Source organism: Lagopus leucura, unplaced genomic scaffold (genome assembly GCF_019238085.1).
Source record: "Lagopus leucura isolate 7727_CA_CO unplaced genomic scaffold, USGS_WTPT01 Super-Scaffold_100030, whole genome shotgun sequence".
Classification (NCBI taxonomy): domain Eukaryota; kingdom Metazoa; phylum Chordata; class Aves; order Galliformes; family Phasianidae; genus Lagopus; species Lagopus leucura.
This window is the reverse complement of record NW_024962281.1, coordinates 1,282,838-1,309,573: the sequence shown is the minus strand read 5'-3', so window position 1 is coordinate 1,309,573 and position 26,736 is coordinate 1,282,838. Positions and strand designations below refer to the sequence as shown.

The 26,736-nt window shown below is 44.9% G+C and overlaps 2 protein-coding genes across 3 annotated transcripts; both read left to right on the top strand.

Annotated features, from left to right (window-relative positions):
* The first annotated feature begins 341 nt into the window (after window positions 1-341).
* RAD50 (RAD50 double strand break repair protein) lies at window positions 342-18,304 on the top strand. 2 transcript variants are annotated; one of them, XM_042881742.1, is made up of 26 exons: window positions 342-360; window positions 981-1,127; window positions 1,474-1,557; window positions 1,792-1,943; window positions 2,561-2,746; window positions 2,851-3,055; window positions 3,513-3,641; window positions 3,873-4,038; window positions 4,524-4,717; window positions 5,246-5,452; window positions 6,190-6,372; window positions 6,571-6,728; window positions 7,278-7,453; window positions 7,953-8,190; window positions 9,037-9,226; window positions 9,841-9,967; window positions 10,202-10,395; window positions 10,484-10,594; window positions 11,136-11,228; window positions 11,312-11,425; window positions 12,139-12,266; window positions 13,054-13,278; window positions 15,815-15,900; window positions 16,344-16,486; window positions 17,415-17,548; window positions 17,839-18,304. In XM_042881742.1, the coding sequence occupies exons 2-26, from the start codon at window positions 999-1,001 to the stop codon at window positions 18,023-18,025; spliced, it is 3,939 nt and encodes a 1,312-aa protein (XP_042737676.1). In that variant the 5' UTR covers window positions 342-360; window positions 981-998; the 3' UTR covers window positions 18,026-18,304. The 2 variants fall into 2 exon arrangements, with proteins under 2 accessions (XP_042737676.1, XP_042737677.1); XM_042881743.1 differs by lacking the exon at window positions 342-360 and having other exon boundaries at window positions 885-1,127.
* A 6,518-nt stretch (window positions 18,305-24,822) lies between these two features.
* On the top strand, window positions 24,823-26,492 carry LOC122185739 (interleukin-4-like). The gene is made up of 4 exons (XM_042881793.1): window positions 24,823-24,966; window positions 25,466-25,516; window positions 25,826-25,939; window positions 26,382-26,492. Exons 1-4 carry the CDS (start codon window positions 24,823-24,825, stop codon window positions 26,490-26,492), a joined length of 420 nt encoding a protein of 139 aa, XP_042737727.1.
* The last annotated feature ends 244 nt before the right edge of the window (window positions 26,493-26,736 follow it).

The following is a 26,736-nucleotide window of genomic DNA, read 5'->3' as shown; positions in this document are numbered from 1 at the left end:
TTTTTCACCGGGGGATAAAACAGCTGGGTGCCACTGGGCGGCCCTCGGGACTTTGGAGAGTGCAGAGGGGACAAAAGGAAGAGGAGGGCGGCTGTGCGAGTGGTGAGGAGCAAAGGGGAAGAGTCAAAGGGTTGAGGGGAGCGAAGGGAGGCACGGGGGTGGGGGGGAGCCGCGGCAAGAGCAGCGAAGAGCAGCGCGGAGCAGCGTGGAAAACAGCGCGCTCTTTGCGCGGCTGCCCCGCGCGTGGCCGCCAGGGGGCGCTGTGGAGCACGGGCAGGGCGGACCGCCGGGGCGGAGCGAGGGCGGCCGCGGTGGCTGCCGGGGCGGCGCGGGGCGTTTGCGGCACGGCGGGGATCGGAGGTGACCGCGTTGTGGGAGCGGGCCGGGGGTGGGTGGGGGGGCGTTTGGCCCCAGTGCCGTTTCCCGGCCCGGTGGTGCCGAGCGGCCGTCTCCTCTCCCTGGAAAACTCCCACCCCCGCCGCACGGTGGGGAAGCCCCCATTGCCCGGCGCTGCCCCGCGGGCTTTCTGCAGGAAATGCCCCGGATCGAGCGGCTGTGCGATCAGACTGCGCAAAGACGTGGCGGGGCGGGACGTTGTGAGGAACGAGGCGGCAGGAAAGCATAATAAACAACAACATATGTAAAGGAGGGGGCTGTGATGAGACCTGCTCCTCTCCCGAGCGCTCGCGGGGCTCTGCCTTTTGCTGCCGCTGTTAAATCCCTGCTGCGTCCGAGGCCGGGCTGAGTGCTGAGGAGCTCCCAGACCTCCAGCGCCTTTAGCCGTGCGCGCCCCGAGCTGCAGGGAGGCGCACGCCGAGCATTGAAGGATGCTGGGGTCGGGGAAGAGCCCTGGGACCGTTAATCCAGCTCTACCCCGTGCTTTCTTGCTCGTGTTGCCCTCTTTTAGGGTCATGCCTGCGTTTTCCCGAGGCTTCGTTTGTGTTTGTGGTTTGTGACGTTTGCGTTTCTGGTTTTGGAAGGGGGGAAGCTCTACCGAAATGGCGAAGATTGAGAAAATGAGCATCCTGGGAGTGAGGAGTTTCGGTGTGGAGGACAAAGATAAACAGATTATCACCTTCTTTAATCCCCTGACTATTCTGGTGGGACCCAACGGCGCAGGGAAAACGGTGAGAGCTCTGCTGCCAGCCCTGGGTTCAGCGTGAGTCCTGAGTCCCACGTGGTGCTTTTCTTAGGAAACCGGTGGTGCCAATTAGCATGATTAATCGTTAAGGTTGGGAAAGATCGCTGAGATCATCTGCCCCAACCATTGCCCCGTCCCCACCGTGCCTGCAAAAACTGCTTCTGAAAAACATCTTCTCATGATGCTGAGAAGTGAAATGTTGTGTCTTATTTCTCCCCCCCCCTCCTGTCTGACTTTTATTTGTGAGTATTTGGGCTGTCGCTGTGTTTTGATGTTGCCCATCTTTTTTATTCTAAATTGTTCTAATTACGTGCTTCTTTCTGTTCTCTCAGACCATCATCGAGTGCCTTAAATACATCTCCACTGGAGATTTTCCTCCTGGTACCAAAGGAAATTCGTTTGTTCATGACCCAAAGGTAAAAGCCCCAGTGATTAGATCTAGTAGATTTAGTGTGTGTGTAGTCCTCAGTAAGAACCCCAGCTGCACTCAGGCTTGTGGTGAAAATAGGGATACTCAAGGATTTGGTAGATGTGAGCTGACCATATTATTTCAAGAACAGAAGTAGGGGTTTCTAGAAGCTGGCAGGGCTGGTACTCGTTTGGAGGTTGAGAAGAGTTTTCCTTACTCACTCTTGTTGTTTCTACTGAAGGTTGCCAACGAAACAGATGTGAGAGCTCAGATTCGATTGCAGTTTCGAGATGTGAATGGCGAGCTCGTAGCTGTCCAACGATCCATGGTTTGTACCCAGAAAAGCAAGAAAACAGAATTCAAAACACTTGAAGGGGTCATTACCAGAACAAAGTAAGTTTTTTACTGACTTCAGTGTCAAATTCGGTTTGAGAGCTGCACGTTTTTATGTATAAAATGAGAAAACTTCACAAAGTTGCTGCCTGTGCTCTTAGATGAAAGGTTTGGAGTTCTAGCACTTGATCTATCAGTTGATTCAAAATCTCACATTGGGAAGCCATTGTTTTAAGAACTGCTGACATCTATTGACTTGTGTTTATTTGAGAGTCGTATTACTAATAATGTAGATTGAAAGTAGCATTGCATGGAAGATGCAATCTGTACTTCCCTTAGCACTGCTTTCAGTTTCAGGGCATGCTCAGCCCATGTTGAACTCCAGTCTTCACTGTTTAAGAAGTGTGTTCACTTGCCTTTATTCAAACTTGGTTTTGCTCCCTCTGGTGGTTCTGCAGAGCTTTTTGATGTGTACTGCTCGACTAGAAAGGTTCACTGTGAAGTGCCAGTGGTGTAAATGCTAATTACGTACTTTAAAAATTGTTACTCTTAGCAAGCTTTGTAACCAGTACAATGGAAAATGCTTGTAGTGTTGTTGTTGTTCTTAATTTAAAAAAAAAAAACAACTGAAAAAGAGATGCTGATAACTCTGTGGCTTTTCTTTCTGTGCTATGTAGGCATGGCGAGAAGGTCAGCCTCAGTTCCAAGTGTGCAGAAATCGATCGGGAGATGATCAGTGCCCTCGGCGTTTCCAAGTCCGTGCTGAACAACGTCATTTTCTGCCACCAAGAAGAATCCAACTGGCCATTAAGCGAAGGGAAGGCCCTGAAACAAAAGTTTGATGAGATCTTCTCAGCAACAAGGTTTTCCTCTGTCCTGAGGCGTCGTTCCATCCGTCAGTAGTGATGGCTGTGTTGCCAACAGGTTCTGACAGTTGTGTGATGTCTTTTTATTTTCTTTTTTTAAGGTATATTAAAGCGCTGGAAACCCTCCGTCAAGTACGGCTGAAACAAGGCATGAAAGTAAAGGAGTGTCAGACAGAACTGAAATACCTGAAACAGAATAAAGAAAAAGCCCAGGAAATCCAGGACAATCTTACCAAGACAGAAGCTCAGCTGTCTGCTTCTAAGGAGAATATAAAGTCTATTGAGAGTCAGCTCGACCCTTTAAAGGTAGTTTGTGTGTTACTTGCATTAAGATTTTAGTATAAAACAACTCATAAGTAAAAAAGAACACGGCAAAATGTCAAAGCCAGAGGGATGTCCTGATTAAAACCATACACATTTATGTTGCTAACTAACCATGTATTCTGCAGCAGAATTAAGCAGCAAAGCTCAGATGCTGCTCTAATCTGTATGCAGATGTTGGAGGCATGAGAGCAGTCTGTGAAACTGTTGTAGCAGCACTGGGGTGGTTTTTTTGTGTCTTAATTTAAAACATCTCTGTTTAATATTTAGCTGTTGCCCATAAAACTGTTGTGAACCGTAACTAAAACTGAATGAAAATTGTGGGTTTTTTTTGTTTCAAAGTATTTCATAACAGTGAAAGTTTTACACTTTAGGGTCCTGTATTGCATAGAGCATCATAAACCAATGAGATTTCTTACTTGCACCCTTCTTTCCTTTGCAGAGTTCTCTGGCAGCAGTTGAGAAGAATCTCATGAAAGTGATGTCACTGGACAACGATGTGAAAGCCCTGGAGAGCAGGAGGAGGCAGATGGAAAAGGATAATCAAGATCTGCAACAGAAAATGGAAAAGGTTGCCCTTCAATTCCATGCTGCCATGCTTTCTGCAGAAAAATCAGCCTGCTTTTTGCTACCAAATGAGCTATGCAGCAGATGCTGGTTAAGAACACTTCCGTTGCCCAAGTGGCTCACTTGATAATTCTTGGGTTCTGTTATCCTAAAACCTTTGTTGTTTTTTGAACATCACAGTGTTGTTTATAAACTCGTGTTTAAAAGCTGACTTTGTTTTCTGTGTGGAGAACAGGTTTTTCAAGGAACAGATGAACAGCTCAGGGACAGATACAGGAACCACCAGAGAACAGTGAAGGAAAAGGAGAAGAGGTTATCAGACTGCAAGCGAGAATTAGATAGAGCCTCTAAAGAATGCCAGAGGTTTAACAATGAGAAGTCAGAGCTGCTTATTGAACGAGGTACATTGGTCTATAAACTTGCATTTATTCTTCATGCCATTAAGATCTGAAATAGATTTGATAAGAATTGCAGGTATTTGGAAAGGACAAAACCCCAGAAATGTGTGTTGGTGCTGGGTCAGTGTGATGTGGGAATCTCACAGGTAACCACACCTCAGCATCCTTCCTCTGGGATTTTTAGCGTGCGCTTGTTCTGAGGTACAATTGCAGCATGCAGTGTGTTTGTCCTCAGATGGACCATCGTTTCTAGAAGTACTCAGATGATTTCTGGTGGTGTAAAACACTGCCAGTTTGGTGACTTTCAACACGTTTGTTTTTGCTGTCTGAGCTTGTACATGCTATGAGTTAGGAAAATGACTACTAGCCAGTTATGACTGTATGCATCTATTCCAACCAAGAAGCATGTGGAAGCTGAACCTGTGATGTTCTTACTGTGGGGGCAGTCAGAGGACTTTACTCATGGTGAGTTTTCTTTCCTCATGAAGGTCGTCTACAGCTGCAAGCAGATCGTCACCAGGAGCACATCAGAGTGAGGGATTCCTTAATTCAGTCCTTGTCAGCACAGCTGGAATTAGATGGCTTTGAGCAAGCACCTTTTAATGACAGGCAGATTGCTGTTTTTCATGAGTTGTTGAAAGAGAGGGAGAAGAGTGATACAGAAGCTGCAAATCAGTTAATGGTAAGGATTTTGTCATTTTGGGTTGTGTTATCGTTCCATATTGTGTTATTAGTTAGTCCAGGTGTGTCTTTGTGGTTCTGGCAGAAGGAGTGCTGGGGGGAAGGGGGAACTGGAGCCTTTTTTTGCTCTTGTATTTTTTATTATGAGGTGTTTGAACCTTTCCACAAAAATTAGTTTTGAGTGATCTGAATTGCCAAAGCTAATGAGCAGGCAGCTTTGCAGGTTGGTTTTCCTTCTCAGCAGCCATGTCAAGCAAGCAAGAAAGAATTAGAATAGGCAGTTGGTAAGAAAACAAGCAACTTTGTTTTGAAGTTATCTTCAATGTGGAGTTTCAATGTCATAAAATATTACCATTATGAGTTCACATTTTCTTATGTAAAAACATTCCTGTTAAAGTGCTTCAATATCAGACTATTTCCACGCCTTGCATTTTAACTGTGGCTATTTGCAAACCAGTGTGAAGGAGCAGTTTGAAAGCTGTGTTTTTCATATGGAGAAAATAACGAACGTATTGCTGCTGGCTTTCAGAGGGAGTTCACACAGAAAGAAGCAATGAAACAAAAACAGATCGATGAAATCAGAGATAGGAAGACTGGATTAGAGAGAACCATTGACCTGAAATCAGACATTCAAAGTAAGAGGCAGGCTGAACTGAAGAATGTAAAGTATGAGCTGCGTCAGTTGGAGGGCTCTTCAGACAGAATAGTGGAGTTGGATCAGGAGATCATAAAGACGGTGAGTGAATGTGATTGAAACGTTTGTACAAGTCTGGAGTGGAAGTGCATGCTTAGAATATATTGCTTCAGCTCATGGAGTTGTCAGTATTGTGATAACCGTGGCTGTGGTATCATTGGATTCTGTAGATACCAGAAGATTTTCATGGTCTTAAATTACTGACCCAGAAAAATAAGTGCTGTTAGATGGGTTTTTTCCAGATAACTTCCTTATGAAAGAGGCTAGTTGGTTATAAGCATTGCATTTTGTGAAATGTTGTGATTTACTACATTTCAGAACGTTGCTGTACATTTCCTATGAAAGCATCACAGCCTTTATCATTTTGCGTGTGTCCTTCGCAAATCTCGTATTGATCCTGAACAGCAAATGCTGCTGGGCAGTTTTAAAGAATCACAGAACCACAGAATGGCCAGGGGTGGAAGGGACCTCAAGGATCATGAATCCCCAACCCCCTGCCACATGCAGGGCCACCAACCTCCACGTTTAATGCTAAACCAGGCTGCCCAGGGCCCCATCCAACCTGGCCTTGAGCACCTCCAGGGATGGACGGGGCATCACAGCCTCTCTGGGCAGCTGTTCCACACCTCACCACTCTCTGTAAAGAACTTCCCCTGACATCCAACCTAAATCTCCCCTCCTTCAACTTAAAGAACTTTCCTCTGCTTCCTTTTAGTTAGAATCTTATTGTCTGCTGTGATTATATTATTCTTCTGGCTTTTATGTTTTTTTTTATTTAGGAGCATGAGCTGGAGAAAGCTGAGAGGAACAGCAATGTAGAAACTCTGGAACAGGAAGTGCAAACTCTGCAGAATGAGAAAATCAACCTGGACAAAGTTCTTCGGCGGTTGGACCAGGAGATGGAGCAGCTGAATCTGCATACCACAACTATTACCCAAATGGAGATGCTGAAGAAAGACAAAGTAATTTTTCTATTGTTTCAAAGAAAGGGAAGTGGCATGATCTTAACGCAGTTCCTCCAGGATATCTGTGTCTTTTTATCATGACGTTGTGTGTAAAACTTCTGTGTGACTTCATGGAAACCATTTCCTCTATGAATACTTGAGTGGCATAAACTTGAACGTATGAAAACATTAATTTAAAATGCCTTATTTCTCAAGGCAGACAAAGAGGAGCAGATTAGAAAAGTAAAATCGAGGCATTCCGAAGAGCTGACACTACTGCTGGGATATTTTCCAAACAAAAAACAACTTGAAGACTGGCTTCATGGCAAAAGCACTGAGATTAACGAGACAAGGAATAGACATGCCCTGCTGAAGTAGGTATTGGTTTAATTGATTGTGTCTCCAGAAGTATTTATGCAATTGTGAATTTAAGTGTTGGGAAGTTTAGCATAATTAACGTGCTTGTTACTTTAACTCATGATTGTTTATAGAGATGTCCTCCAAATGAAAGAAAGCAGTCTGCAAAGTGTATATAATGTGTAGCCAGTGTGGTTTGTGTTGGTTAATAAAAGCAAGACATGACATTAGAAGTGTGTCAAAGGCAGCACTAAAAGTAGATGACACAGTATTCTAATACACCTTTAATTATTTATGCCATTCTATCTGAATGAATGTGCTTTGGGGAATAAAATGGTGGCCTTCTGGCTTTCTTACGAGTTGCAGAATGGTCGATAACTTCCTGATTTCACTCAACTATATAAAAGAATTAGGAGACATCAACACACTGTGCAGTGGTAGTTAAATTTCCACGGAGCCAAAGAGGCAGAATTTGTTGTCTAAGAACAGCCCATAATTCAGAAGTATGGAACACAAACATAAGGATGTGTTTCTGTAATGTGAGAGTTTGTGCATTGATGTTTTAGCAAACAACTGGCATCAGCAGAGCAACAGAAAAATTACATCAGTGCTGAACTAAGAAAGAAAGAAGAACAGTTGTCCAGCTATGAAGCAAAGCTTTTTGATGTTTGTGGAAGCCAAGATTTTGACAGTAACCTGAACAAACTGCAAGATGAGATTGAAAGAAGTTCAAAGCAACGAGGTAAATTTGCCTGAAGCTCTGCATTTCTGCTCATTTTAAATATAAGCCTTCACAAAACTAAGGAAATGTTTGAGCTCTTGACCCTGCCAGGTGTGAAGAGAAGTACAGGGCTGGCAGTGTGGCATTAGATGGCAGTGTGGCATTAGATGGCAGTGTGGCATTAGATGGCAGCATGGCATAGTGGGTTAGATCCACAGGGCCTGCTGCTCTCTGAGAGAAAGCAGTTCCAGAAGAAATCATGGGAGCACTTACTTTCACTGGTAATTATTGAGAGATGGCTGAGGTTTAATAAAATAGAATAATTTGTGTTGGAGAGAGCCTCAGGCACAGTGCTGAAAGCAGGGACAGCCCTGAATTCAGACCAGGTTGCATAGGGCCATTTTAGTTTCCTATCTCAGTGATCCCAGTTATAATTTTATTTCATTTGTAGTAAATATGTACCTAATTTTGACCTATTATGTGCTATATATCCAACATCATCTGTTTCTTTTTAAACCAGCTGTGCTTGCTGGAGCCACTGCAGTTTATTCACAGTTCATTACACAGCTGACAGAGGAGAACCAGTCGTGTTGTCCAGTTTGCCAAAGAGTTTTTCAAACGGAGGCTGAGCTGCAAGATGTGATCAGTGACCTGCAGTCAAAGCTGCGTCTCGCCCCGGACAAACTGAAGTCAACAGAGTCTGAGCTTAAAAAAAGAGAGAAAAAACGTGATGAGATGATGGGTCTTAAACCAATTAGGTAAAGTACTTAGCAAGTGGTGGTGTTGCAAGCCATTTTCTTTGGAGTTCTTGTTTTTGGATTATTAGAAATTACTTTGACATCTGGGATGCTTATTTTTAGGGTTAGGTAATTCATTCAAGAGAGAAATATTTTTCCCAGCAATTCTTCTCTGCTCATTTGGACTGCAGTATTAAACTACCTTATAATTTTGGTATTTCTGATCCTTTGATGCTTCTCATGAGAGTGAGACAGAAGTGGTTGTTTACTTCCGTTTCGACCAGTCGTTTACACCATGCAGGAGCAGTTGTCCTTGTTTTTTGTCATTACAGTTTAAAATGGACAGGTTGGTTGCTGTTATTTCTACAGTTTTCACACCACAACGCCTTAAATAGGTTTCTCAAAAACGCTGAAATGGAAATGGCATTCATAGAATGGGAAGTGAACCATTTAATGGGAACACCACTATTTAATAAAATCTTGATTCTGTGGGAGCCTTGAGGTTTTTTCCTTATCCTAAGATCCAGTTTTAGAGTAAAAGTAGAGGAATTTAGAGTACAGGTAGGTTCCTTGCCAGTGGATCAGAGGCTCTGACTTTGAGATATTTGCAGACCATTATTTTGGAAAGATTGAAGAACTTATGTTAGTGAGTAGACCTTTCCTTCACAAGAGGGCACTCCTGTGCAGTGGATCGTAGGCCCTTTTGTAGCACTTGCTGTACTGATATCAAAAACCAGAAGAGATTGATTTGTTTGGTTGGTTTTGTTTTTAAATCTCACCTGCCTTAGGGGATACTATTTGGGCTAAATTCATTCAATAGATTTTGTGGTCTTAAGCTTACACTGCTGGATTTTTGTTTTATTTAAGGCAAACTGTAGTGGAACTCCAAGAAAGGGACATACCAGACTTGAGGAACAGGCTGCAGACTGTGAACAGGGATTTTGCACGCCTGAAGGGTGAGATAGAAGAACAGGAAACACTTTTGCAGACAGTTCTGTCTGAAAAGGAAGGTGCTAATGCATGTTTACAGGACATAACTCTCATGGAAAGGTACCAGGTACGTGTTTGTAATTTCTGTCCATATGTAAAGTGACATTTGTTTGCTGCCAAGTATTTAAGTAGTTATTCAACAATACTACAAAGAATTTGAGGAGTTAATACTTTTCAAACACGTAAAAATAGTTTATAAGACAGCATAACATAGCTGATCTTGATACTAATCATAGAGCATAGCAGCATCAGGGTTGGAAAAGACCATTCTGATCTTCTAGTCCAACCATCAACACATTGTCCAACTGTTGACCCATCATGTCAGTCCATCTGGTGTGTTGGCAGAGATGATATGAAACAAGTCAAGCAGTTCTCTTGTTGCAGAGACAGGTTGTACGTGTAACTCCTTTGGGGTAGCCTGGGTACCTCAGAAGTCTGCCCATACTGACTAATTTCCTCTCACCAGTAGGGATGCCAGCTTCCAGCAGCCTGTGGGCTAGCATAACCCTGTGCTAATGAGGTGATGTTGCTCCAGCAGAGGAGATGCACTTGAAGGTGCTTTAAGTCATACATGCCTCAAGCTCCCAGGTTGTTTCTGCGTGCCAAAGATTAAAGAAAAGAAAGAAAAGCCTGTTGTTAAACATTAATATAGTAATAGCAGCACTTTCATCTTACTTTCAGACTGATATTAGGGATGTTGAAAGAAAAATTGCTCAGCAGGAGGCTAAGCTGCTAGGGGTCGATTTAAATAGAACTGTTCTGCAAGTAAGCCAAGAGAAACAAGAGAAAAAACACTTGTGGGATACAGGTGGGTCATACAAGTCTGGTATTTCGTTTTTATATTACAAACATATTCTGACTTGCTGTCGTTAAAGTATAAATTTTAGTTTACTTATTTTCTGTTTGGAAATAACCATATTCTAATAGTTCTTGTTTGTTGGTTGTTGCTGGGGGAGGCATAACAACTTTCTTATATAAGGAAGACATAAAATGTCATTAATAATGTATCGACGTTTCACTGTGTGTGTGGTTTTATCTGCAGTTACTAGCAAAATTGAGTTAAATCAGAAAATGAAACAAGACCAGCAAAATCAAATTCAGGAGCTGAAGAGTACAGTGAATGAACTCAGAGCAGAGAAACTGCAGATTTCCAGCAGCTTGCAGCGTCGTCAGCAACTGGAGGAACAAGCAGTGGAATTAAGCACTGAATTTCAGTCCTTATGCAGAGAGATCAAGGTAGGACATAATGAGAAACCCTTGTTGGGTCGTTGTTGGTCGTTGACAGAATGTGAAAATAAAAAGGGCTTTCTTAACTGCTTTTCAGGAAGCAAAGGAGCAGGTATTTCCTCTGGATGCAACTTTAGAAAAACTGCAGCAAGACAAGGAGGATCTGATTAATAAAAGGACTGCAAGTAATAGAGAAATACAAGAGAAGGTTTGTTTGCGTTTGACTGGTTGGGTGATAGGATTACATGCTGGTTTTGGGGCATGGGTGGAAGCCTTGATAACAAGTTGGCTTTTAGGAAACAGCAGTGGCTGTTGCTAATGCTTTTGTTTTGTGGAACTTTAGGGGAAGAAAAAGAGCATCACCAATTGTAATGTAATCTTTGGTGGTCTACTGAAAGGCTTCTGGGGACCTTTGGCAATATTGAGGGCTTTTAGTGCCACAGGTCACTGATGAGTAGATCTGGGAGGAGCAGCAAGAATGGCTGCAAGCTGCCCTTGGTAAGAGGCAAACCTGTCTTTCTCAGGGCAGGTATTCCTCTTGTCTAAGCACAAATGAGTATTTACCATTTATTTTGGAAAGCAGCATGAAGGAGCATCTGGGTTTCAAAAGTCAGAGTATTTTGTTGGTAAATGAAAGGGAATTACAATAAGGCATTATGTCTTGCAAATAGTGTTGGCCATTTATCTGTGATGTAAGTGATAAGTCACTTCTGTGAGCCTGCAACTCATTTCAAGCGTTTTCCCTGCAGATGAACGGCATAAAAGAGAAAGTTAAAGATATAAATAAGTACATGAAAGAAATTGAAAGCTATATTCAACAAGGAAAGGAAGAATATAAGAAGGTAACCTAAAAACAATCAATAAAAATCTGCTTTTAAAAGCATTTGTGTACGTAAATAATACACCTCTTTTTTTATTTCTTTAGCAAAAGGAGTGTGAACTCGATGAAGTAAACGCTCAGTTAGCTGCCTGTGAGAAACAGAAGGAAAAGATTAGTAAAGAGATGGAAGTTATTCGGCAGGATATTGACACTCAAAAAGTAGGTGCACTGTTTGAGAGTATCCTTTGTGTAGTTGAAGTGATTTCAGTCTGCTGGTGCACATGAGGTATTTAATGATCTGTTGGTCAGAGTGGCTGCTGTGTGGGGCATTGGGCTTAAAGAAAAAAACAAGAAGTCTTGTGATTTATATACGCACAAAAATGTCTCCATTTTGTGGCATTTCCAAGAGAGTTAAATCCACTGTGATAATAGCCAGCGTTTTCCAAAGCAGCTTTCAGTGGGAAATAACCTGCCTTCTCAAAGAAGGCTGCTGCAAGGTGTTTCTCTCTGCAGGTACCAGGGGTAGTTTGTCACTTTGGATTTGGTCACATGCCTTGAATTCTTGCTGTGTGTATTTCCAGCTCTGCTCACGTTCTGTACAGGAGCGGTGCATTCCCCGCTCCATCTCACATCTTACCTCTACAATTGAGTTTGGGGGCCACACGATTTTCTCACTTGTATCATTGATTAATATTCACACACAGGATCACTCTTAGGTTTATCTGATAACTATTTCAAGTATCTTTTCAGATTGAAATATGCTGATTTCCACATGCCCTGCTTCTAGTGCAAAATGAGTTCGTACTGTGATGGTTTTCAGTGTTGTCAGTTGTTCTGTGCTCAGCGTTGTTGAGCTGTGCAGCCCTCATACTTTGTAACTGAGAATTGATACACTGAAACTTGATAGAACTTCTTGCTTTCTGTGGGAACAGATCCAGGAGAGATGGCTGGAGGATAATCTTACTTTGAGGCAGCGGAATGAAGAGCTAAAAAAAGTTGAAGACGATATAAAACAACTGGTCAAGGAGATGGGAGAAATGAAAGTCCCACAGCTGAAAAAGTAAGCATCTTCAGAACAGAGCAGCACGTTTTGTGTAAGAATTCATTAAATATCTGAATGCAGTGTTCACTGTGTCTCAGTGTTTCCTGTGTTCTTAGTTGTACCTTTCTCCCCGTTCACGTGGACTGCTTCCTCCTTCAGACTCATGCTTGCGTATGATCCCCATGACAACAAAGATGACTTGGTGAAATTACAGAGTTCTTCTATCTACTAATTACGCACATAACCTGTTCCAATCTAAGCCATTGCTTCTAACAATTTCCACTTGTTAGTCCACGTTCAAAAGGCAGCATGTCTCTGGATGAGGATAGTTTACTTGCAGTCTTAGACAGGTGTCAGCAGGAAAGTCTGTGTTTATTTCTGTAGTTTAATAGCAGCTTAATATTGAGATGATAAACGTTTTTGAGAAGGAATTATCCCCATTCAGCTCTTTACGTGCAAACTATTTGTTTAGCTTACCCAACTGGTAGGGCACCCAACTGTTCCTTGAATTTTTTTTTCCTCAGTATCCTCATGGAATTCCTGCAATTAAGTCAACTGTAGCACTTTGGCCTTTGAGTGTGATAATTTCCCATTCAGAATAGTGACTGAAATGTATTTAAGTTTGCTAAAAACATATTTTAACTACATCTTAGTTCCAGCAACGTTAATACTGTAATTTTGACTTACGAACTTTATGTGTACAAAAGAATGAGCTGCTGTCTAAAAGGTGCTACAGCTTAGAACCTTGTTCAAAATATTGAGACACTACATGCAAAAGAGTTATTGATCAGTTGTGGTTTGGCAGTGAGCAGAAACATTTGGAGGAGAAAATAGAAGCTCTGAAAAGAAACCATCACGTTGCACTGGGCCGGCAGCGTGGATTTGAGGAAGAGATTGTTCGGTTCAAAAAGGAGCTTCGAGAGTCACAGTTCAAGGATGCAGAGGAAAAGCACAGGGAGATGATGATTGTTATGAGAACAACGGAGCTGGTGAACAAAGATTTGGACATTTATTACAAGGCCCTCGATAAGTAAGTATTGTTGTGGGAGGTTAGTTCTTGTGTTTTGTGTAGTTTTCGTTACCACTGATAGCCTTGATGCAAAAGCAGCTTGCAATATCAATCTTCCCAAGAGAACTTTTAGAAATAGTAAATTGTTGCAACTCTTTGAGGTGTTTAATTATTTCTGTTAATAAATGAATATATTTAATCATAGAATCGTGGAATGACCTGGGTTGAAAAGGACCATAGTGATCATCTGGTTTCAGCCACCCTGCTGTGTGAAGATAGCAAGCTGTACACTGATGTGTTACTTCCATTGTTTTTGCATTTATCCTAAATAACCAATTGCTGTAACCTTCCTTTTTCTGCTTTCTGAAGAAAGCTGATTCCTGAAAGCAAAGTGAATGAATGAAAATGTGCTACAGACTGCATAGGTTTGGTAGAATCTGGGAACTCTGTAGAGTATATAAAGTTCAAAAGTGCATTGGTGATGTTGACTGGAGTTTAGTGTAGATTTAGGTAAGTTCAGTGATCATTACAGTTTTATTCTCAGTTCTCTGTAGGACCCTTTTTGAGTACTGCTTGTACATCTCAGGAGTCATATTTGCATTACAGCAATTCACGTTGAGAGAGGCATTGGGGAAATGAACCCAACACATGACACATTTGTGCCTTCTGTGCTGGAATCCTGGCATGAAATTACCTTTTGCTCTGCTGCCTCTGGTGATTGGAAGATTTCTAGACCATAAACACATTCACCTTCATTTTTAAATGAAAACTGATGGAAGAGCCAGGAACCTTCAGGCTGTTCCTCTGTCCCTATTGCTTTCTAGTTGTTCTTCCCACTTGAAGGCATTTTTAGGAAGCTTTTGTAAGTGTGTGTCCCAGCACTGCTGATTCTGGTCATACCATACCATGCATACGGTCTGCCATGTATATTTCTTGTTCCCCATGATCTTCTTTACAGGTAAACAGTTGTGTTTGCATTAAAGAATATTGCAACACAGAGGTGAGGCTTGGTTTTGTTTTTTACCCTTTTCCAGTGTGGGTGGTTTTGTACTTATATCAGAGAAAGCAGAGATGAAAAGAAGTGCAACTTGCATTGGATGGAAAGTGTAGTGAACTTTGTGATTGTTCCTGCTTCCCCTGGAAGCTTGTTTCATGCTTTTGGACTGACTGACCAAAAATAGCATCTCTAACACTGTAAACAAATAGAAAGTAAAATATACAGCGCCCTGAACAACAAAAAAAAAGTTTCCATGTTGAAAAGAAGTGACTGAGAAGGGTTGATAAAGGTTTCTTAAGTCTTGCATGGTGTAGAGAAGGGGCAGAGGAAATGATTGTGAAAGTTCCAAGCAGCAGTTTGAGATACAAGGTAGAGCATCTTCTGGGCATACAGAATAAAGCCTTGGCACACAGAGTTCCAAGTTGGAGGATAAGCTAAATGCAGTCATGGAGATTGTAGTTCAGAAAGATGGGTCTCAAAGGCTGTTGAACAGTGGGGTATAGAGGAGCTCTGCTTTAATCAGCCTTAATGATAACATGCATGCATTTAGTATTTGAATGTAAACCCATCCAGAATTGATTCTGTGAAGGTGTAAGCTGTTCTTTTATCATTCCTTCCTTTCAGCTTAAATGGAAATGCAATCCAAGAATTTCCCTTTTAGAATTCAGACTCTTTTTGTGTGGTATCAGGCCATCTATTGTTTCTATTTAAGGCAAAACAGGAAGGCAGACTTGTAATTTCAAGAAAAATAGATAAGCATCACTTATTGGTAATCGTCTGAAAAATCAGTGAGACAAATGTTAACTCTAATGGCCAGAGACTGAAAGCTGTACATGTAGCTGGGAAAACATGACATTTGTGTGTTCTCTTATGCTATCGATTGATCTTTATTGATTTAATGTTTAGAGGCTTTTGATAGTTGCTGGTGAAGAATGCATTCTTGGATTTAATCAAGTAAATAGTAGAGCATGCTTTTTCTTTCTTCAGACTTAACTAATCCTCTTAGAGTCGAGACTTCAGTATTCCTCAGAACAGGTAGAAGTGATTCCTGTAAGAGGGGAAGTGGGAAAAGTACGCGTAAGAAGTCAATTTCAGAATTACTTTTGAATGCAGACCTGGTTTTTTTTTTGGAAAGAAACTGTTTGCATCAAGCAAGCAAGCTTTTTTTTTTCTTTTTTTTTTTTCTTTTCTTTTTGTTTCATTAAAAACACTGCGTTTAAAAGTCTGCTTTAGGAAAGTAGCATCGTGTCCTTTTTTGAATGCTTTCCTGAGGATTCAGCTGTTTCTGGACAGAAGACTTGTTGATAATTCTGGTTGGGGAAATAAAACATTTTAAATGATATCCTGTGCCACTCTCGCTGCTGGAGAGAAAGGTAGCTCTAGTCATGACACCCATTTAGCTAATTAATTGTACATGTCTGCACTCAAGGTGAATGAGTTGTTAGTATACTCTTAGTGAAAGTATTTAGAGAATGGAAAGGCAGCTTTTCCCTTCTGCTGTAGCCCATAGTAGTTCGCAGTGGCTTGTATCAAAATTTGTGGCTTTTTGTTCCTCTTTAGAGCAATAATGACGTTTCATAGCATGAAGATGCAAGAAATCAACAAGATAATCCGCGACCTTTGGCGAAGTACCTACAGAGGACAAGGTGTGTATTTGTAGTGTTGTCCCTGTGGATCTGCTTTATACTCAGCACTGCATACTGAAAACTGTTTCTTCAAACTATTGAAAATCCGGGAGGTGGAAATGGTTGGTTCCCTTCAGAAGGCTGTGTCTGTTGGTTACCACTGTTGTGTCCCTTTTATTACACGTTTTGTAGTTGGCTCTGTGAGAAATGGAGGTAATTTTCCTTTTTCCGTGTCTTCCCGAGTTGAGGTTTCTTTGAGCCAGGGAAACTGCTGTCAAATTCTCACCTTTATTTCTCCAGTTTAAAAACAGAAGTCATTTGAAAGTATTATCTGTTGGTGGGAGTTACGAGTAGATTTGTATAGCTTCTGTGTGCCGTGTCTCTCAATTTAATATAATTTAGCCATCTAATGATATGGCATTTTTAAAGATTTTTAACAATGGAAAAACTGTCTCCATTTTCAGATATTGAATATATAGAAATCCGTTCTGATGCAGATGAGAACGTTTCAGCATCTGATAAAAGAAGGAGTTACAATTACAGAGTGGTGATGATAAAGGGGGATACGGCACTGGACATGCGAGGAAGGTGCAGTGCTGGGCAAAAGGTAACGAGTGTCTGTGAGTTATTTGGCAGCCACGCCTTGAGATGTCTCCTCTCTTACGTTTCCCTGTCCAGATGGTGTTAATGGCCACAGAAAATGAAACCAGGGAATGCAGCAAAACAGTGCACAGCATTTTATGATGCGTACAGCAGTAACATCTTGAAAAGGTGTTCTGTGAAGGGATGTGACGGCGTTGTTTCTCGAATGTGAAAAATGCTGTCGAGTTCTCACCTGCGTGTAGAAGTGTATTTGTTTTGAAAACTCTGTACTAATGTCAGAGGGAATCCAAAACTTCTTACAGAACATCACAGTAGGCAAAAAATGCATCTTCTCCTTAAGCAGTTATGCTAAAATGTTATGTAAATGAGAGTGAAACTTGTTCATGGTGTCTTAGCTGATATTCTGAGAATCTTTCTTTGATCGTGAGCAGTGATGACAGCAGTTGTGATGTTTGGAAAGTATTTTTGCTAGCCCTGTTTCCATCAAGCATTCTATGATTTTCACTAATTCATGGGAGCTAATAAAAACACAATGAGGTCTGATAACCAAACTAATATGTGAGGTGTTAAATAGTACCATCTTCAGTTTTAGTAAGGAGTGTGAGGTCAGTAGTTCAAGCTGAGTGATGCAGATTTCCACCCTCCTTGCACTGTTGGGATGAAGCTTCAGCAGTGAGAAGAGGCAGTGCTGAAGCATCCTTAACTCCAGTATCTCCAGGACTTTGATTATTTCACTTCTCTCCTGTTTTCCAATAGTACTCTGTAGAATGGACCTTTCAATTCAATTCAAGTTTTAATGTAGTTCTTCAATAACTAATTAGCTCACGTCAGTGTGTTGTTATGTGAACTTAAGTCACAGTGTGTCGTGGAGTTAGAAATAGGATGTTACACACAGGTTTCTCTACGAGCACTGAGATTTTTTGGTTCCTCAGGTACTTGCTTCTCTTATCATCCGTCTCGCTCTGGCAGAAACATTCTGCCTCAACTGTGGCATATTGGCACTGGATGAACCTACTACCAATCTTGATCGAGAAAATATAGAATCTCTTGCACATGCCCTCGTGGAGTAAGTAATCTCTTCTTGTGAGGCTTGGGTACTTTTCAAATTTTATTATCGGTCAGCAGAAGTAAATTGTATGTCTTTGTTGACATAGGCAGGGCAGTAGCATTAGATTCCCTGTTCTTTACTTGGAAGAGGAAAAGTATTTCTTCTGTAATTTGGGGGGGGTTGTCGCTCTTATGTGTTGTTTTTTTTTTAACGTGAGTGAAAAGAAGTACTTAAAACTAGAAGTACTAAAACTAGAAGTACTAAAACTAGAATGTGATATATGTGCACTGAATAGCTTGTCTTTGTAGGATAATAAAAAGCCGCTCACGACAACGGAACTTTCAGCTCCTGGTGATAACCCACGATGAAGATTTTGTGGAACTCCTCGGCCGTTCTGAATATGTGGAAACCTTCTACAGGATCAAGAAGAACATTGATCAATGCTCCGAGATCATGAAGTGCAGCGTCAGCTCCCTTGGCTCATATGTTCATTAATGTCTTAAGTCAATGTGTGTTACAGATTGGCTTACAGAACTCAGAGGAAGGCATCTGAAAATACTGTCTTCGTATCACGTGGTATTGTGAAGGTTTTAGCTGGCCTCTGAAACTATTATACGTTTAAACTTGGTATCTGTGTGCATTTCTAACCTGGTTTGAATATCATCATTATTTGGGAGAATGTAATGAATAGGAAGTAGCTACCTTTTAGATACATTTTATGCTTTAAAAGTGAAAATAAAGTGTTGGTGGTCTTTGTATATGTCCTGGAATACATCTGGTTGCAGATTCTTTGGAACGGCTGTAGCTTTGTCAATACCATAGAGCTTGCTCTCCATCACTCTCTTATGTGAAGTTCAAGATTGATTCACATCTCTAGCCACAGTTTGTTCATAGCTGCCTGCCTGGGCTGCAGAAAACTGACAGCCTTCACAAAGGACGTTGCTGTTGTTTCTGTGAGGTACCCTTGCTCGGAATCTTCACGAAGCATAATACCTTCCTTAAGAATAAAGGAAAGTCCCTTCTGACTAGATGAGTGAATGGATGACAGAAGCATATTCTAAGCATAGTCTCTTTATTGTGGGCAGAACTGCCATTTACTGTCATTTAGCTGAAGATGATGTTTATAGGAATTACGTCAAAATCTAGATTAATTGGTCATGGTTTTATCTTTTGGAGTATCTAGACAAGTTCTCTGAAAATGATAACAAAAATGCCTTGGAGAGTTAATCTGCAGGAAGGCTGAGCTTCACCTGCGCTGCTCAGAGCTCTTCTGAGTCTCTTTGCCTTGGTACAGCAGCAACTGATGGCCAAAGGGAACCTACCACTCAAATAGAATGGCAGCCAAAAAGCCAACTGGGCCTGATCATCAGAAGTGTTGAGCTTTTAGGTGTGGTGTCTGTGAAGTCACACAGGCCCTGAGGGTTGTGATGTCTGTGTCCAAATAAGGGAGCATCTATTCGAGATTGAATTGGGCGTAAGTGTACTAACAGAAGCTGGAATTAGAGCTCTTTAGTCTCTTGCAGGCACCAAATGTTATCTGAACCTGAGATGACGGTGAATGACTCAGTTTCAGAGACAGAATCTATAAACCGCTGCCAAAACTGACTTTGAGCAGCACGTTTCTCTTCGGAGAATGCAGGAATGAACCTGGGAATGTTTCACGCCGCCTTCTTCCTGCTCCAGGAGGCAGGGATTCCTTTGTCCCACGCTTCCCCACGCACCAGGAGCGCTTTCCAACAGCAGCGGAGCTGAGGAGCAGCGGCGCTGGGCGCGTTAAGCACCACGGACAGAGGCAGCTGCCGCCCCACGCGTTGCCGCAGGGATGGCGGCCGTGGCTGCGGGGCCCTGGGGGTCGTGCTGACACGGAGGGTCCTGCAGAGCCTTGTGTAGCACGAGAGGGGCAGCACCTGCTGAAGTATCTGGATAATATCTATACCAAAACTGATACACAAAACAGCGCCCTGGATCTACCTGTATGTCTCTGTAGTTGATGTTCCCAAGACCTGTATGGGACCAGAGCTGAGCGGCCTTGGCTGTAGCTGCCGTAAAGAGTAGCAGCAGGAGCCGAGCACTCAAACTAAGGATTGTTTTCGCTTGAATTTTCTGAAAATGCGAGTTTAAAGAGCCAAGGTGCCCCAGCCACTTGAGAAACCACTCGAAGATAAACAGATGAATGGGACTTCCTATCAATTACGCTCTCAACGATCCCCTGAAAAGGCGATGAACGCCAAACTTGGGGTGGGGGAAGAAAGAAGGCAGAGGAAAATGCTACTAACATACATTGCGTTTGCAGTTTTAACTAAGAAGCTTCACTGACTCTAGCATTACTTCCTGAAGGGGAATTTTCTTAAAGATACAATCAACAGAACCAAATGACTTTGAATTCACAATTTTTCCTGTTCTACCTGCTTATTTTTGCATGACACATACATCCCAGCTCATGAAGAATTACATTATCTTCTGAAGCATTCCCCTACTTATGTGAATTCTATGCTTTGTTTTTTGTCCCCAGGTTAAAGACACAGTTTGCAAATCCTCTCTGAAGCAGTCTGGGTGCATTTTGGTTATACCAGCCTCTCTCTGATCCTTGGCTGCAGACAGTGTGCATGTGTGCATTTCGGAGATGAAGGATTTTGTCAGGACTTGGAAAAAAAAAATCAGAGAACGAGGCGGGAAATGAAACTAACCTGTCTGTTATCAGGTGTCAGTACTCCAGTAATGAAAAAACGCAGTGATGCTTTTCACACCTTTCATCTGCAAGGGGAAGCAGTCAGCCGCCCCCGGCGCCACGTCAAGGGCATCCCTGCTGCGTGCGCTTCCTGCCCCGCAGACAGACCTGGGCTGAGGAACCAAGAAGAAAATGACAAATAATTCACCTGGTTTCAGAGAACTGTCAGTGGGCAGGAGAGCAATGGGCTCAGAGAACACTGCAGCTGCTAGGATGATAATTGCATAGCCATGCCAGCACGCAGCCCTGCTCTGAGGGCACCGAATGCCCCTTTGGTCCATACGGACAAGTGTTGGCAGCTCAGCCTGCAGGAGGGGTGGTGGGTTTGCAGCCTTCCTGGGAAGCAGTGGTTTGGGAGGGGGGGGTAGAAGGGGAGGGGAGTTCTGCTCCCACTGCCATGGCTTTGGTGAATGTTTTTAGGACTGAGAATCTGCCTTGGGTTGAGGTCTTCGTGGTGCAGCACCCAAGGAAAGTACTGGGAATCACAGAATCATTAAGGCTGGGAAAGGCTGCTAAGATCATCTCGCCCATCCATCAACCCATCACCACCACCACCTCTGCACCACGTCCTGCATCACCAGCAGAGCTTAGTTTTGGTTTATTGGCACTTAGATGGCAAGGTGACACGTTCATTAGGAGAAAAATGGCCTGAAAGCCAGCCCTGTCTGAGCAGCCTTCGTTCTGAGTGGGGTTTATATTGGCTGTGGAAAACCAATGCTCCCAACACTTCCTTTGGTTCTGTGTTTGGGGATCCAAAATGCTTTGTGCCTTTCACACTACTAAAAACTAGAACACACAAAAAAAAGATGCAGTTGTCTACAAATAAATACCACAAACGAGCCCAACAAAAATAGATGATGCTTTCAAAAGTTTAATAATTTAATGTCACCGTATAGCTTCGTTAGCAGCAAAATGTCACAGCAAATATCACATCTCATCTATTTCAGTATGACGGTTTGTTTACCAACCACGTCGGCAGCCTGCCAGGAGGCAGCACTTCTGGTCTCTGCTCATTGCAAGGTTACACCTTTGGGAAACCTGGTGCAGGTTGCAAACTGTCCTTCCTCTGGCTGCATCCTGCTCCAAGTAACTGGGATCGTGCTGAAAACCGGTGCTACTGTGGCCCCTGGAGCACAGCTCACCTTCCAGCTGCAGGGCAGCTGCAGCCACCCCCAGCAGACAGCCTGAAATCCTCCGTTTGTAAACTCAACCACTGATGGAAGAGATACCGTATGTGCTGATGCTCCATATTATACAGTGACCCACATTCGGGGCTTTTTTTTCACGTTATAGAATGTTTTATTTCAGTTCTCCACCATTTTCTAAAATTAAGGAGCAGCACGTGGGAGAAAATGGCCTCAAAAAAATGTCGTGGCTGCTCCGAGGATTTCTTTGAGTGTTTGGATGTTATTGGAAATGAGAAGATGGTGATCGACGCTGTCCAAAATCAAGGCCTCGAAGTCACAGAAGAGACAGGCCGCTGTTTCTAAACCTCATATCACCCTTTGCACCCAATGAATTGCAGCACTGTTTCTTAATGACAACCCATCGTGTCCCTCCAGAAGAGCTATTGCTCAGTGCAGGTGGGACTGACACAGAGATGCTGCGTCCCAGCCTGGGCCGGCACTCACAGCACTGGCAGATGGCACAAGGCTGCTGCTCTGAACAGAAGGGCGTAGACTCGGCCCACCTGAAATCACACTGCCAGAGCCAGGAGCAAGCAGGGGATGCCCCCAGGGGAGATGCACTCTCTAAAATCAGACTTAGCTTCTGGCAGTGCCTGACTCCTTCCACTGGGTCCTTGAGCCCATCCGCTGACACCAGTGCTGCTCCGTGCCTGCAGCACCGCCCTGCTTGGCCATGCAGGTGCTCCAATTCTGCCTGGGATAGGTTGCAGGGTTGCGCTGAATGTGCAGCCACCCTGCTGTCCTCTGTTGTCACCATCCAGAGGCACCATTATGGAACAGTCCGACCGTGCCACCCAGAGTTTGTACTCATTGCCCATCTCTCCAATTCATGGGGCAAGGCAAGGATTAAGCACCACCCAAATCGACCTAGAACAACTTTGTGGAGTTAGAAACAAGAGGCAGCAGCAGCATTTTGCATGCTTTCCATTTCAGAATGATGTTTTCCAATGCATGTTTGGCCCCGGGCTCATTTCCATGAGGTGAGGGGTCTGGAGCACAAGTCTTATGAGGAGCAGCTGAGGGAGCTGGGATTGTTCAGTCTGGAGAAGAGGAGGCTCAGGGGAGACCTCACTGCACTGTACAACTTCCTGAAGGGAGGTTGTGGTGCAAAAGGGTCTGGCCTCTTCTCCCAGGCAAATAGTAGGACCCGAGGAAACAGCCAGAAGTTGTACCAGAAGAGGTTTAGGTTGGATATTAGGAGAAACTTTTTCTCTCAAGGGGTGGTCAGGCACTGGAATGGCTGCCCAGGGAGGTGGTGGAGTCGCCATCCCTGGCAGTGTTCAAGAGATGCCCGGATGAGGAGCTACGAGATGTGGTTTAGTAGCTTGTGGTACCAAGGAATGGGAGGGTGGTTGGACTGGATGATCTTGCAGGTCATTTCCAACCTTGTGATTCTGTGATTCTTTGATTCATGCTGCCCTAGCAGCAGCAGCTCCCCAGCTGCTGTGCTTGGGGCACAGCCCTCATGAGAAGGAGATGCAGCTCAGCTGGTCCCACTCTGTTTGCACCCTTATGACCCTGGGGATGCAGGTCAGCTTCCTTCAGCGCTGTGTGACCACTGCGAGTGAATGCCTAGACCAGCCAAGGATGAGCACTCTTTCTCTCCCAGACCTCACCAGGTTCTGAGCTCCCTTCCCTCACACCCCCCAGCCCAGAATCCCCCCAGCTCTGCCCCACTTCTCAGAACCGGGCTCCACTTTCGAGCTCTCGTTCTCCACCCACACGAGCCCAATCGGTACGTCAGCTTTTCCCATCATCGAGTTCACGTTACCAGATCAATATTTGAAGGAATGATTTTATCTGCCCTGGGGTGGGTGACACACGCTCCCCACGCAGGTCTGTGGGTGCAGAGACATCCATGCCCCATGACGCCACATCCCCGAGGCACCCGGACCCCAACAGCCGACCCCATCCGCTGGGATGCTGGCTCCTGCACCTGCTTAACAGAGCTGAGAGCTTCTCCTGCAGGAAATGGCTTTGGGGTGGATGGACAGATAGACACACAGCTCTGTATGCACCCCAGCTGCATCTCCTCCCCCCAGCGCCTGCAGTGGTTGTGCCCAACTCTCCCTGTTTTGAGGGAAATTCAATGGCTGGAAATGATGTCCTCCTTCCATCAGCTGCCAGGAGAGCAGTGATCGCAGTTGTCACAGTGATGGAATGCTCCACCTCTTCTCTGCCTCTGCATCGTCTGGACATCCAGTATAGAAGCAAGGCATTACAACGGGATGGAGTTTGAAACTCAGTGCTGGGATGGACCACGTAGCACTTGACTGTAGTGAGCATTAAGAAAGCTAAGAATAAAACCTAGTGAAAAGGGAAATTTTTGACTGCAGCCTGGTCCCCAGGCATGGGCATTGTAGAGCTGCCCCTGCAGGACAGGGTACGTGGTGCAGAGCTGAGCCAGACCTCGCTGAAACCCCAACACCCACACGCCACAAAACTCCCTCCGCTGCCTCTTCCTTTACATGCAAGAGCAATTTTTTTGTTTCTTTGCAGATATTTAACATCTTGATAAAAATCTTGAGGTTTTCTTTCCTTGCAAATCTGATCTGGACTACTTTAGCTCAGGGCTCTGCTGCCTTTATGGCCAAGTGCTGTGAATTCTTCCTGGCTCTGGATTCACCTACCTCTCTCCATCTGCAGCTGTTCATTGCCCCTTCTCTGAGGCACTGTGCTGATCCTCACGATGCCCACTGCCACCAGCAATTGTGGGCTCATCCATGGGGTCACCCCTGGAGACACACGTGGCAGTGAGGTCCCTGTGCCAGTGGTTGGAGTGCCCACAGAAGCAGTGCCCTTCACTGCCCAGTTCCCAAACACATGGAAGGGAAATACACCAGCATGCAAGCAATCACACAGGGTTGTGCCAAATCCCATGGCAGGAGGGCCCACCAATGCATCCGGCTGCACATGTCCACAGTGGATCCTCCTGTGCTCCTCTTCGCCTTTTCTATGAACAAGGGAAGGAAAGCTTTGTGTCGTGACCCCATTGCCCAGCTTTGTTTCACCCCACAGCTGTTGCTCACGTTCATGGCATTCATGGCACACGGTGCAGGGCTGCGCTGGGATCCTGCAGTGCCAAGCAGAAATTCTAGACTTCCCATTTCAGTATCTCTGAATCTATCAATAAGGTGATTAAAATCTGCACGGTAGGGGAATAGCACATAAAGTTGGTTAAGGGCAAAAAGTCTTTGCTGTCACCGTTACATAATCCCTTCTTTGGGGAGCAGGGCCCTGCTGCCCACTCAACAGCACAGGAAGAACCTATATTTGGTATCGGATGGGATGATGCTGCTGGGTCGGTGCTATAAAATCACGTCCTGCCAGCAGTGAAGCACTGAAGCCCTCAGAGCAAGCCAGGTGGCAGAGCCAGGATGCACCGCACACTGAAGGCTGCCCTTGCTCTCCTCTGTCTGGCAGAGCTCATTGCCTCCACACCACTGCCAATGAGCTCCTCGCCCAAGCTGAAGCTGTCAGACATCACCCGAGGCATCCAGCAGCTCAACAGAGGAGAGCAGGTAAGGACCAGAGAGCTCATGGCTTTTCCTCACCAATGGCCGTTAGCTGGCACTACTGACTGAGCATTTCGACCTGTTGGCAGCCAGTGCTGCCCTATGCACAACCTTGGCCCTCCTTTGGCATCCCCTCTCCCCATAGGGTGACATCTGGAAGGTGCAGCTCTTCCCCTTGCTGCTCAGCTGGGACAGGGCAGCTGACACACGGGCGCTGCTGAAGAAAGCTGCCAAATGCCGCAGCCCACGTGGAGCGCTGCTTGGGGTGGCCATAGGCAGCCGGTGGCAGGGACGTATAAGCAGAGCTGGGTGACGATGGCAGCACCTGGGGCCCATCGATGCCTCATCCCTGCACTGTGGGATGAGGACGCTGCATCTCCGGGCAGCGGCTGGCAGGGCTCTGCAATTGACAGCTGCTCCTCGCCAGCTGCTGCTTGGCTGTGGGTGGTGCCACTGTGGGAGTGCAGCCTGCTAACTACAGCTCTTGCTTCTGTCACCTCCCCAGGTCCCCTGCAATGACACCAGAGTGGCACAGGTGGCTTTCACGGATCGGAAGGTAAAAGAAAATTTAGAGATATGTGGAAAACACGCTTTTATTTGATATAGCCATAACCAGCTGCCATCACTATGCACAGAACACAGAGCTCAGTTTGATACCCACAGAGTGGGTGAGATCTCCCTGCCCGATAACAAAAAGGGCTGGGCTCTTGCCCAGCACCCATGGGTGCCATTGCTGCCTCCACAGCACAGTGCAGCCGAGGGTTAGGAAGTTCCTGGGAGGACTCCCGCCAGCCTCGAGCATTCGGGTGGGCAGCACGGTGTGAAGCCAGTGCTGTGGTGCTGACACTCATGTTCATGTTCACAGCTGTTGGAGCAGGAACTGCTGTGCCAGGCTGCCACAGTGCTGGCCAAGGTGACCCGCTGCAAGAAGGACTACGAGCCCCTCATCACCAATCTGCAGAGCCTGCATGGCCAGACGGTAAGCACAGGGCAGGGTGACACCTTCATCCCCAGCAGCTCCAGCATCCCCAGCCCTGAGCACTGCACCCCACACAGCGGCATTGCAGCCATCCCTGCGTCTCATTCCGGGGCCTGCAGCCATTCCCACACTGCAGGATGGTTCATCATGGGGGGAAGATGCTGAATTAATCATAGAATCATTAAGATTAGGAATGAATGATCATCAAGTCCAACCCCAGCCCATCCCCACCGTGCCCACGTCCCCAGGTGCCACATCTCCACATTTCTATTCTTGCAGGAGTGTAGCTGGGTGTTTGTCCCCAGCCTCCCCAGGGCACCTCACCCCATGGCCATGAAATCCAGGGGGACAAATGCGATGGGGCCGCTTGCTTTTCCTGCTCCATTGGCTACAAACTGCTGAGCCCTGCTGTGTGTTCACATTTATGCTTCTCCTTCCCCAGAACTGCTCGCTGAGCACCGACAATGAGATCTACCTGCGGAACTTCTTGCCAGCACTGGGGAACTTCACCCAGGCTCTGTACCGGCGGATCTCAGCCACGGCTGCAAACTGAAGCCCTGCCCCACAGCCTCCACTCTGCGGCCCCCGCACTGGGAGATTGGTTCTACAGCCCTTCACAGTTCTGAGCTCTTCACTGCGTGCACTTCCCCAGCTCTGAACCCAAACCCAACTCAGTCCTAAATGCTCAGGAGCACCCTGGCCCTTGCTGCCCTCTATGGCAAAAGGAACATCCCCATCCCCATCTCCATCCCTAATCTCATCCCATCCCATCCCAAGCTCCATCCCCATCTCCATCC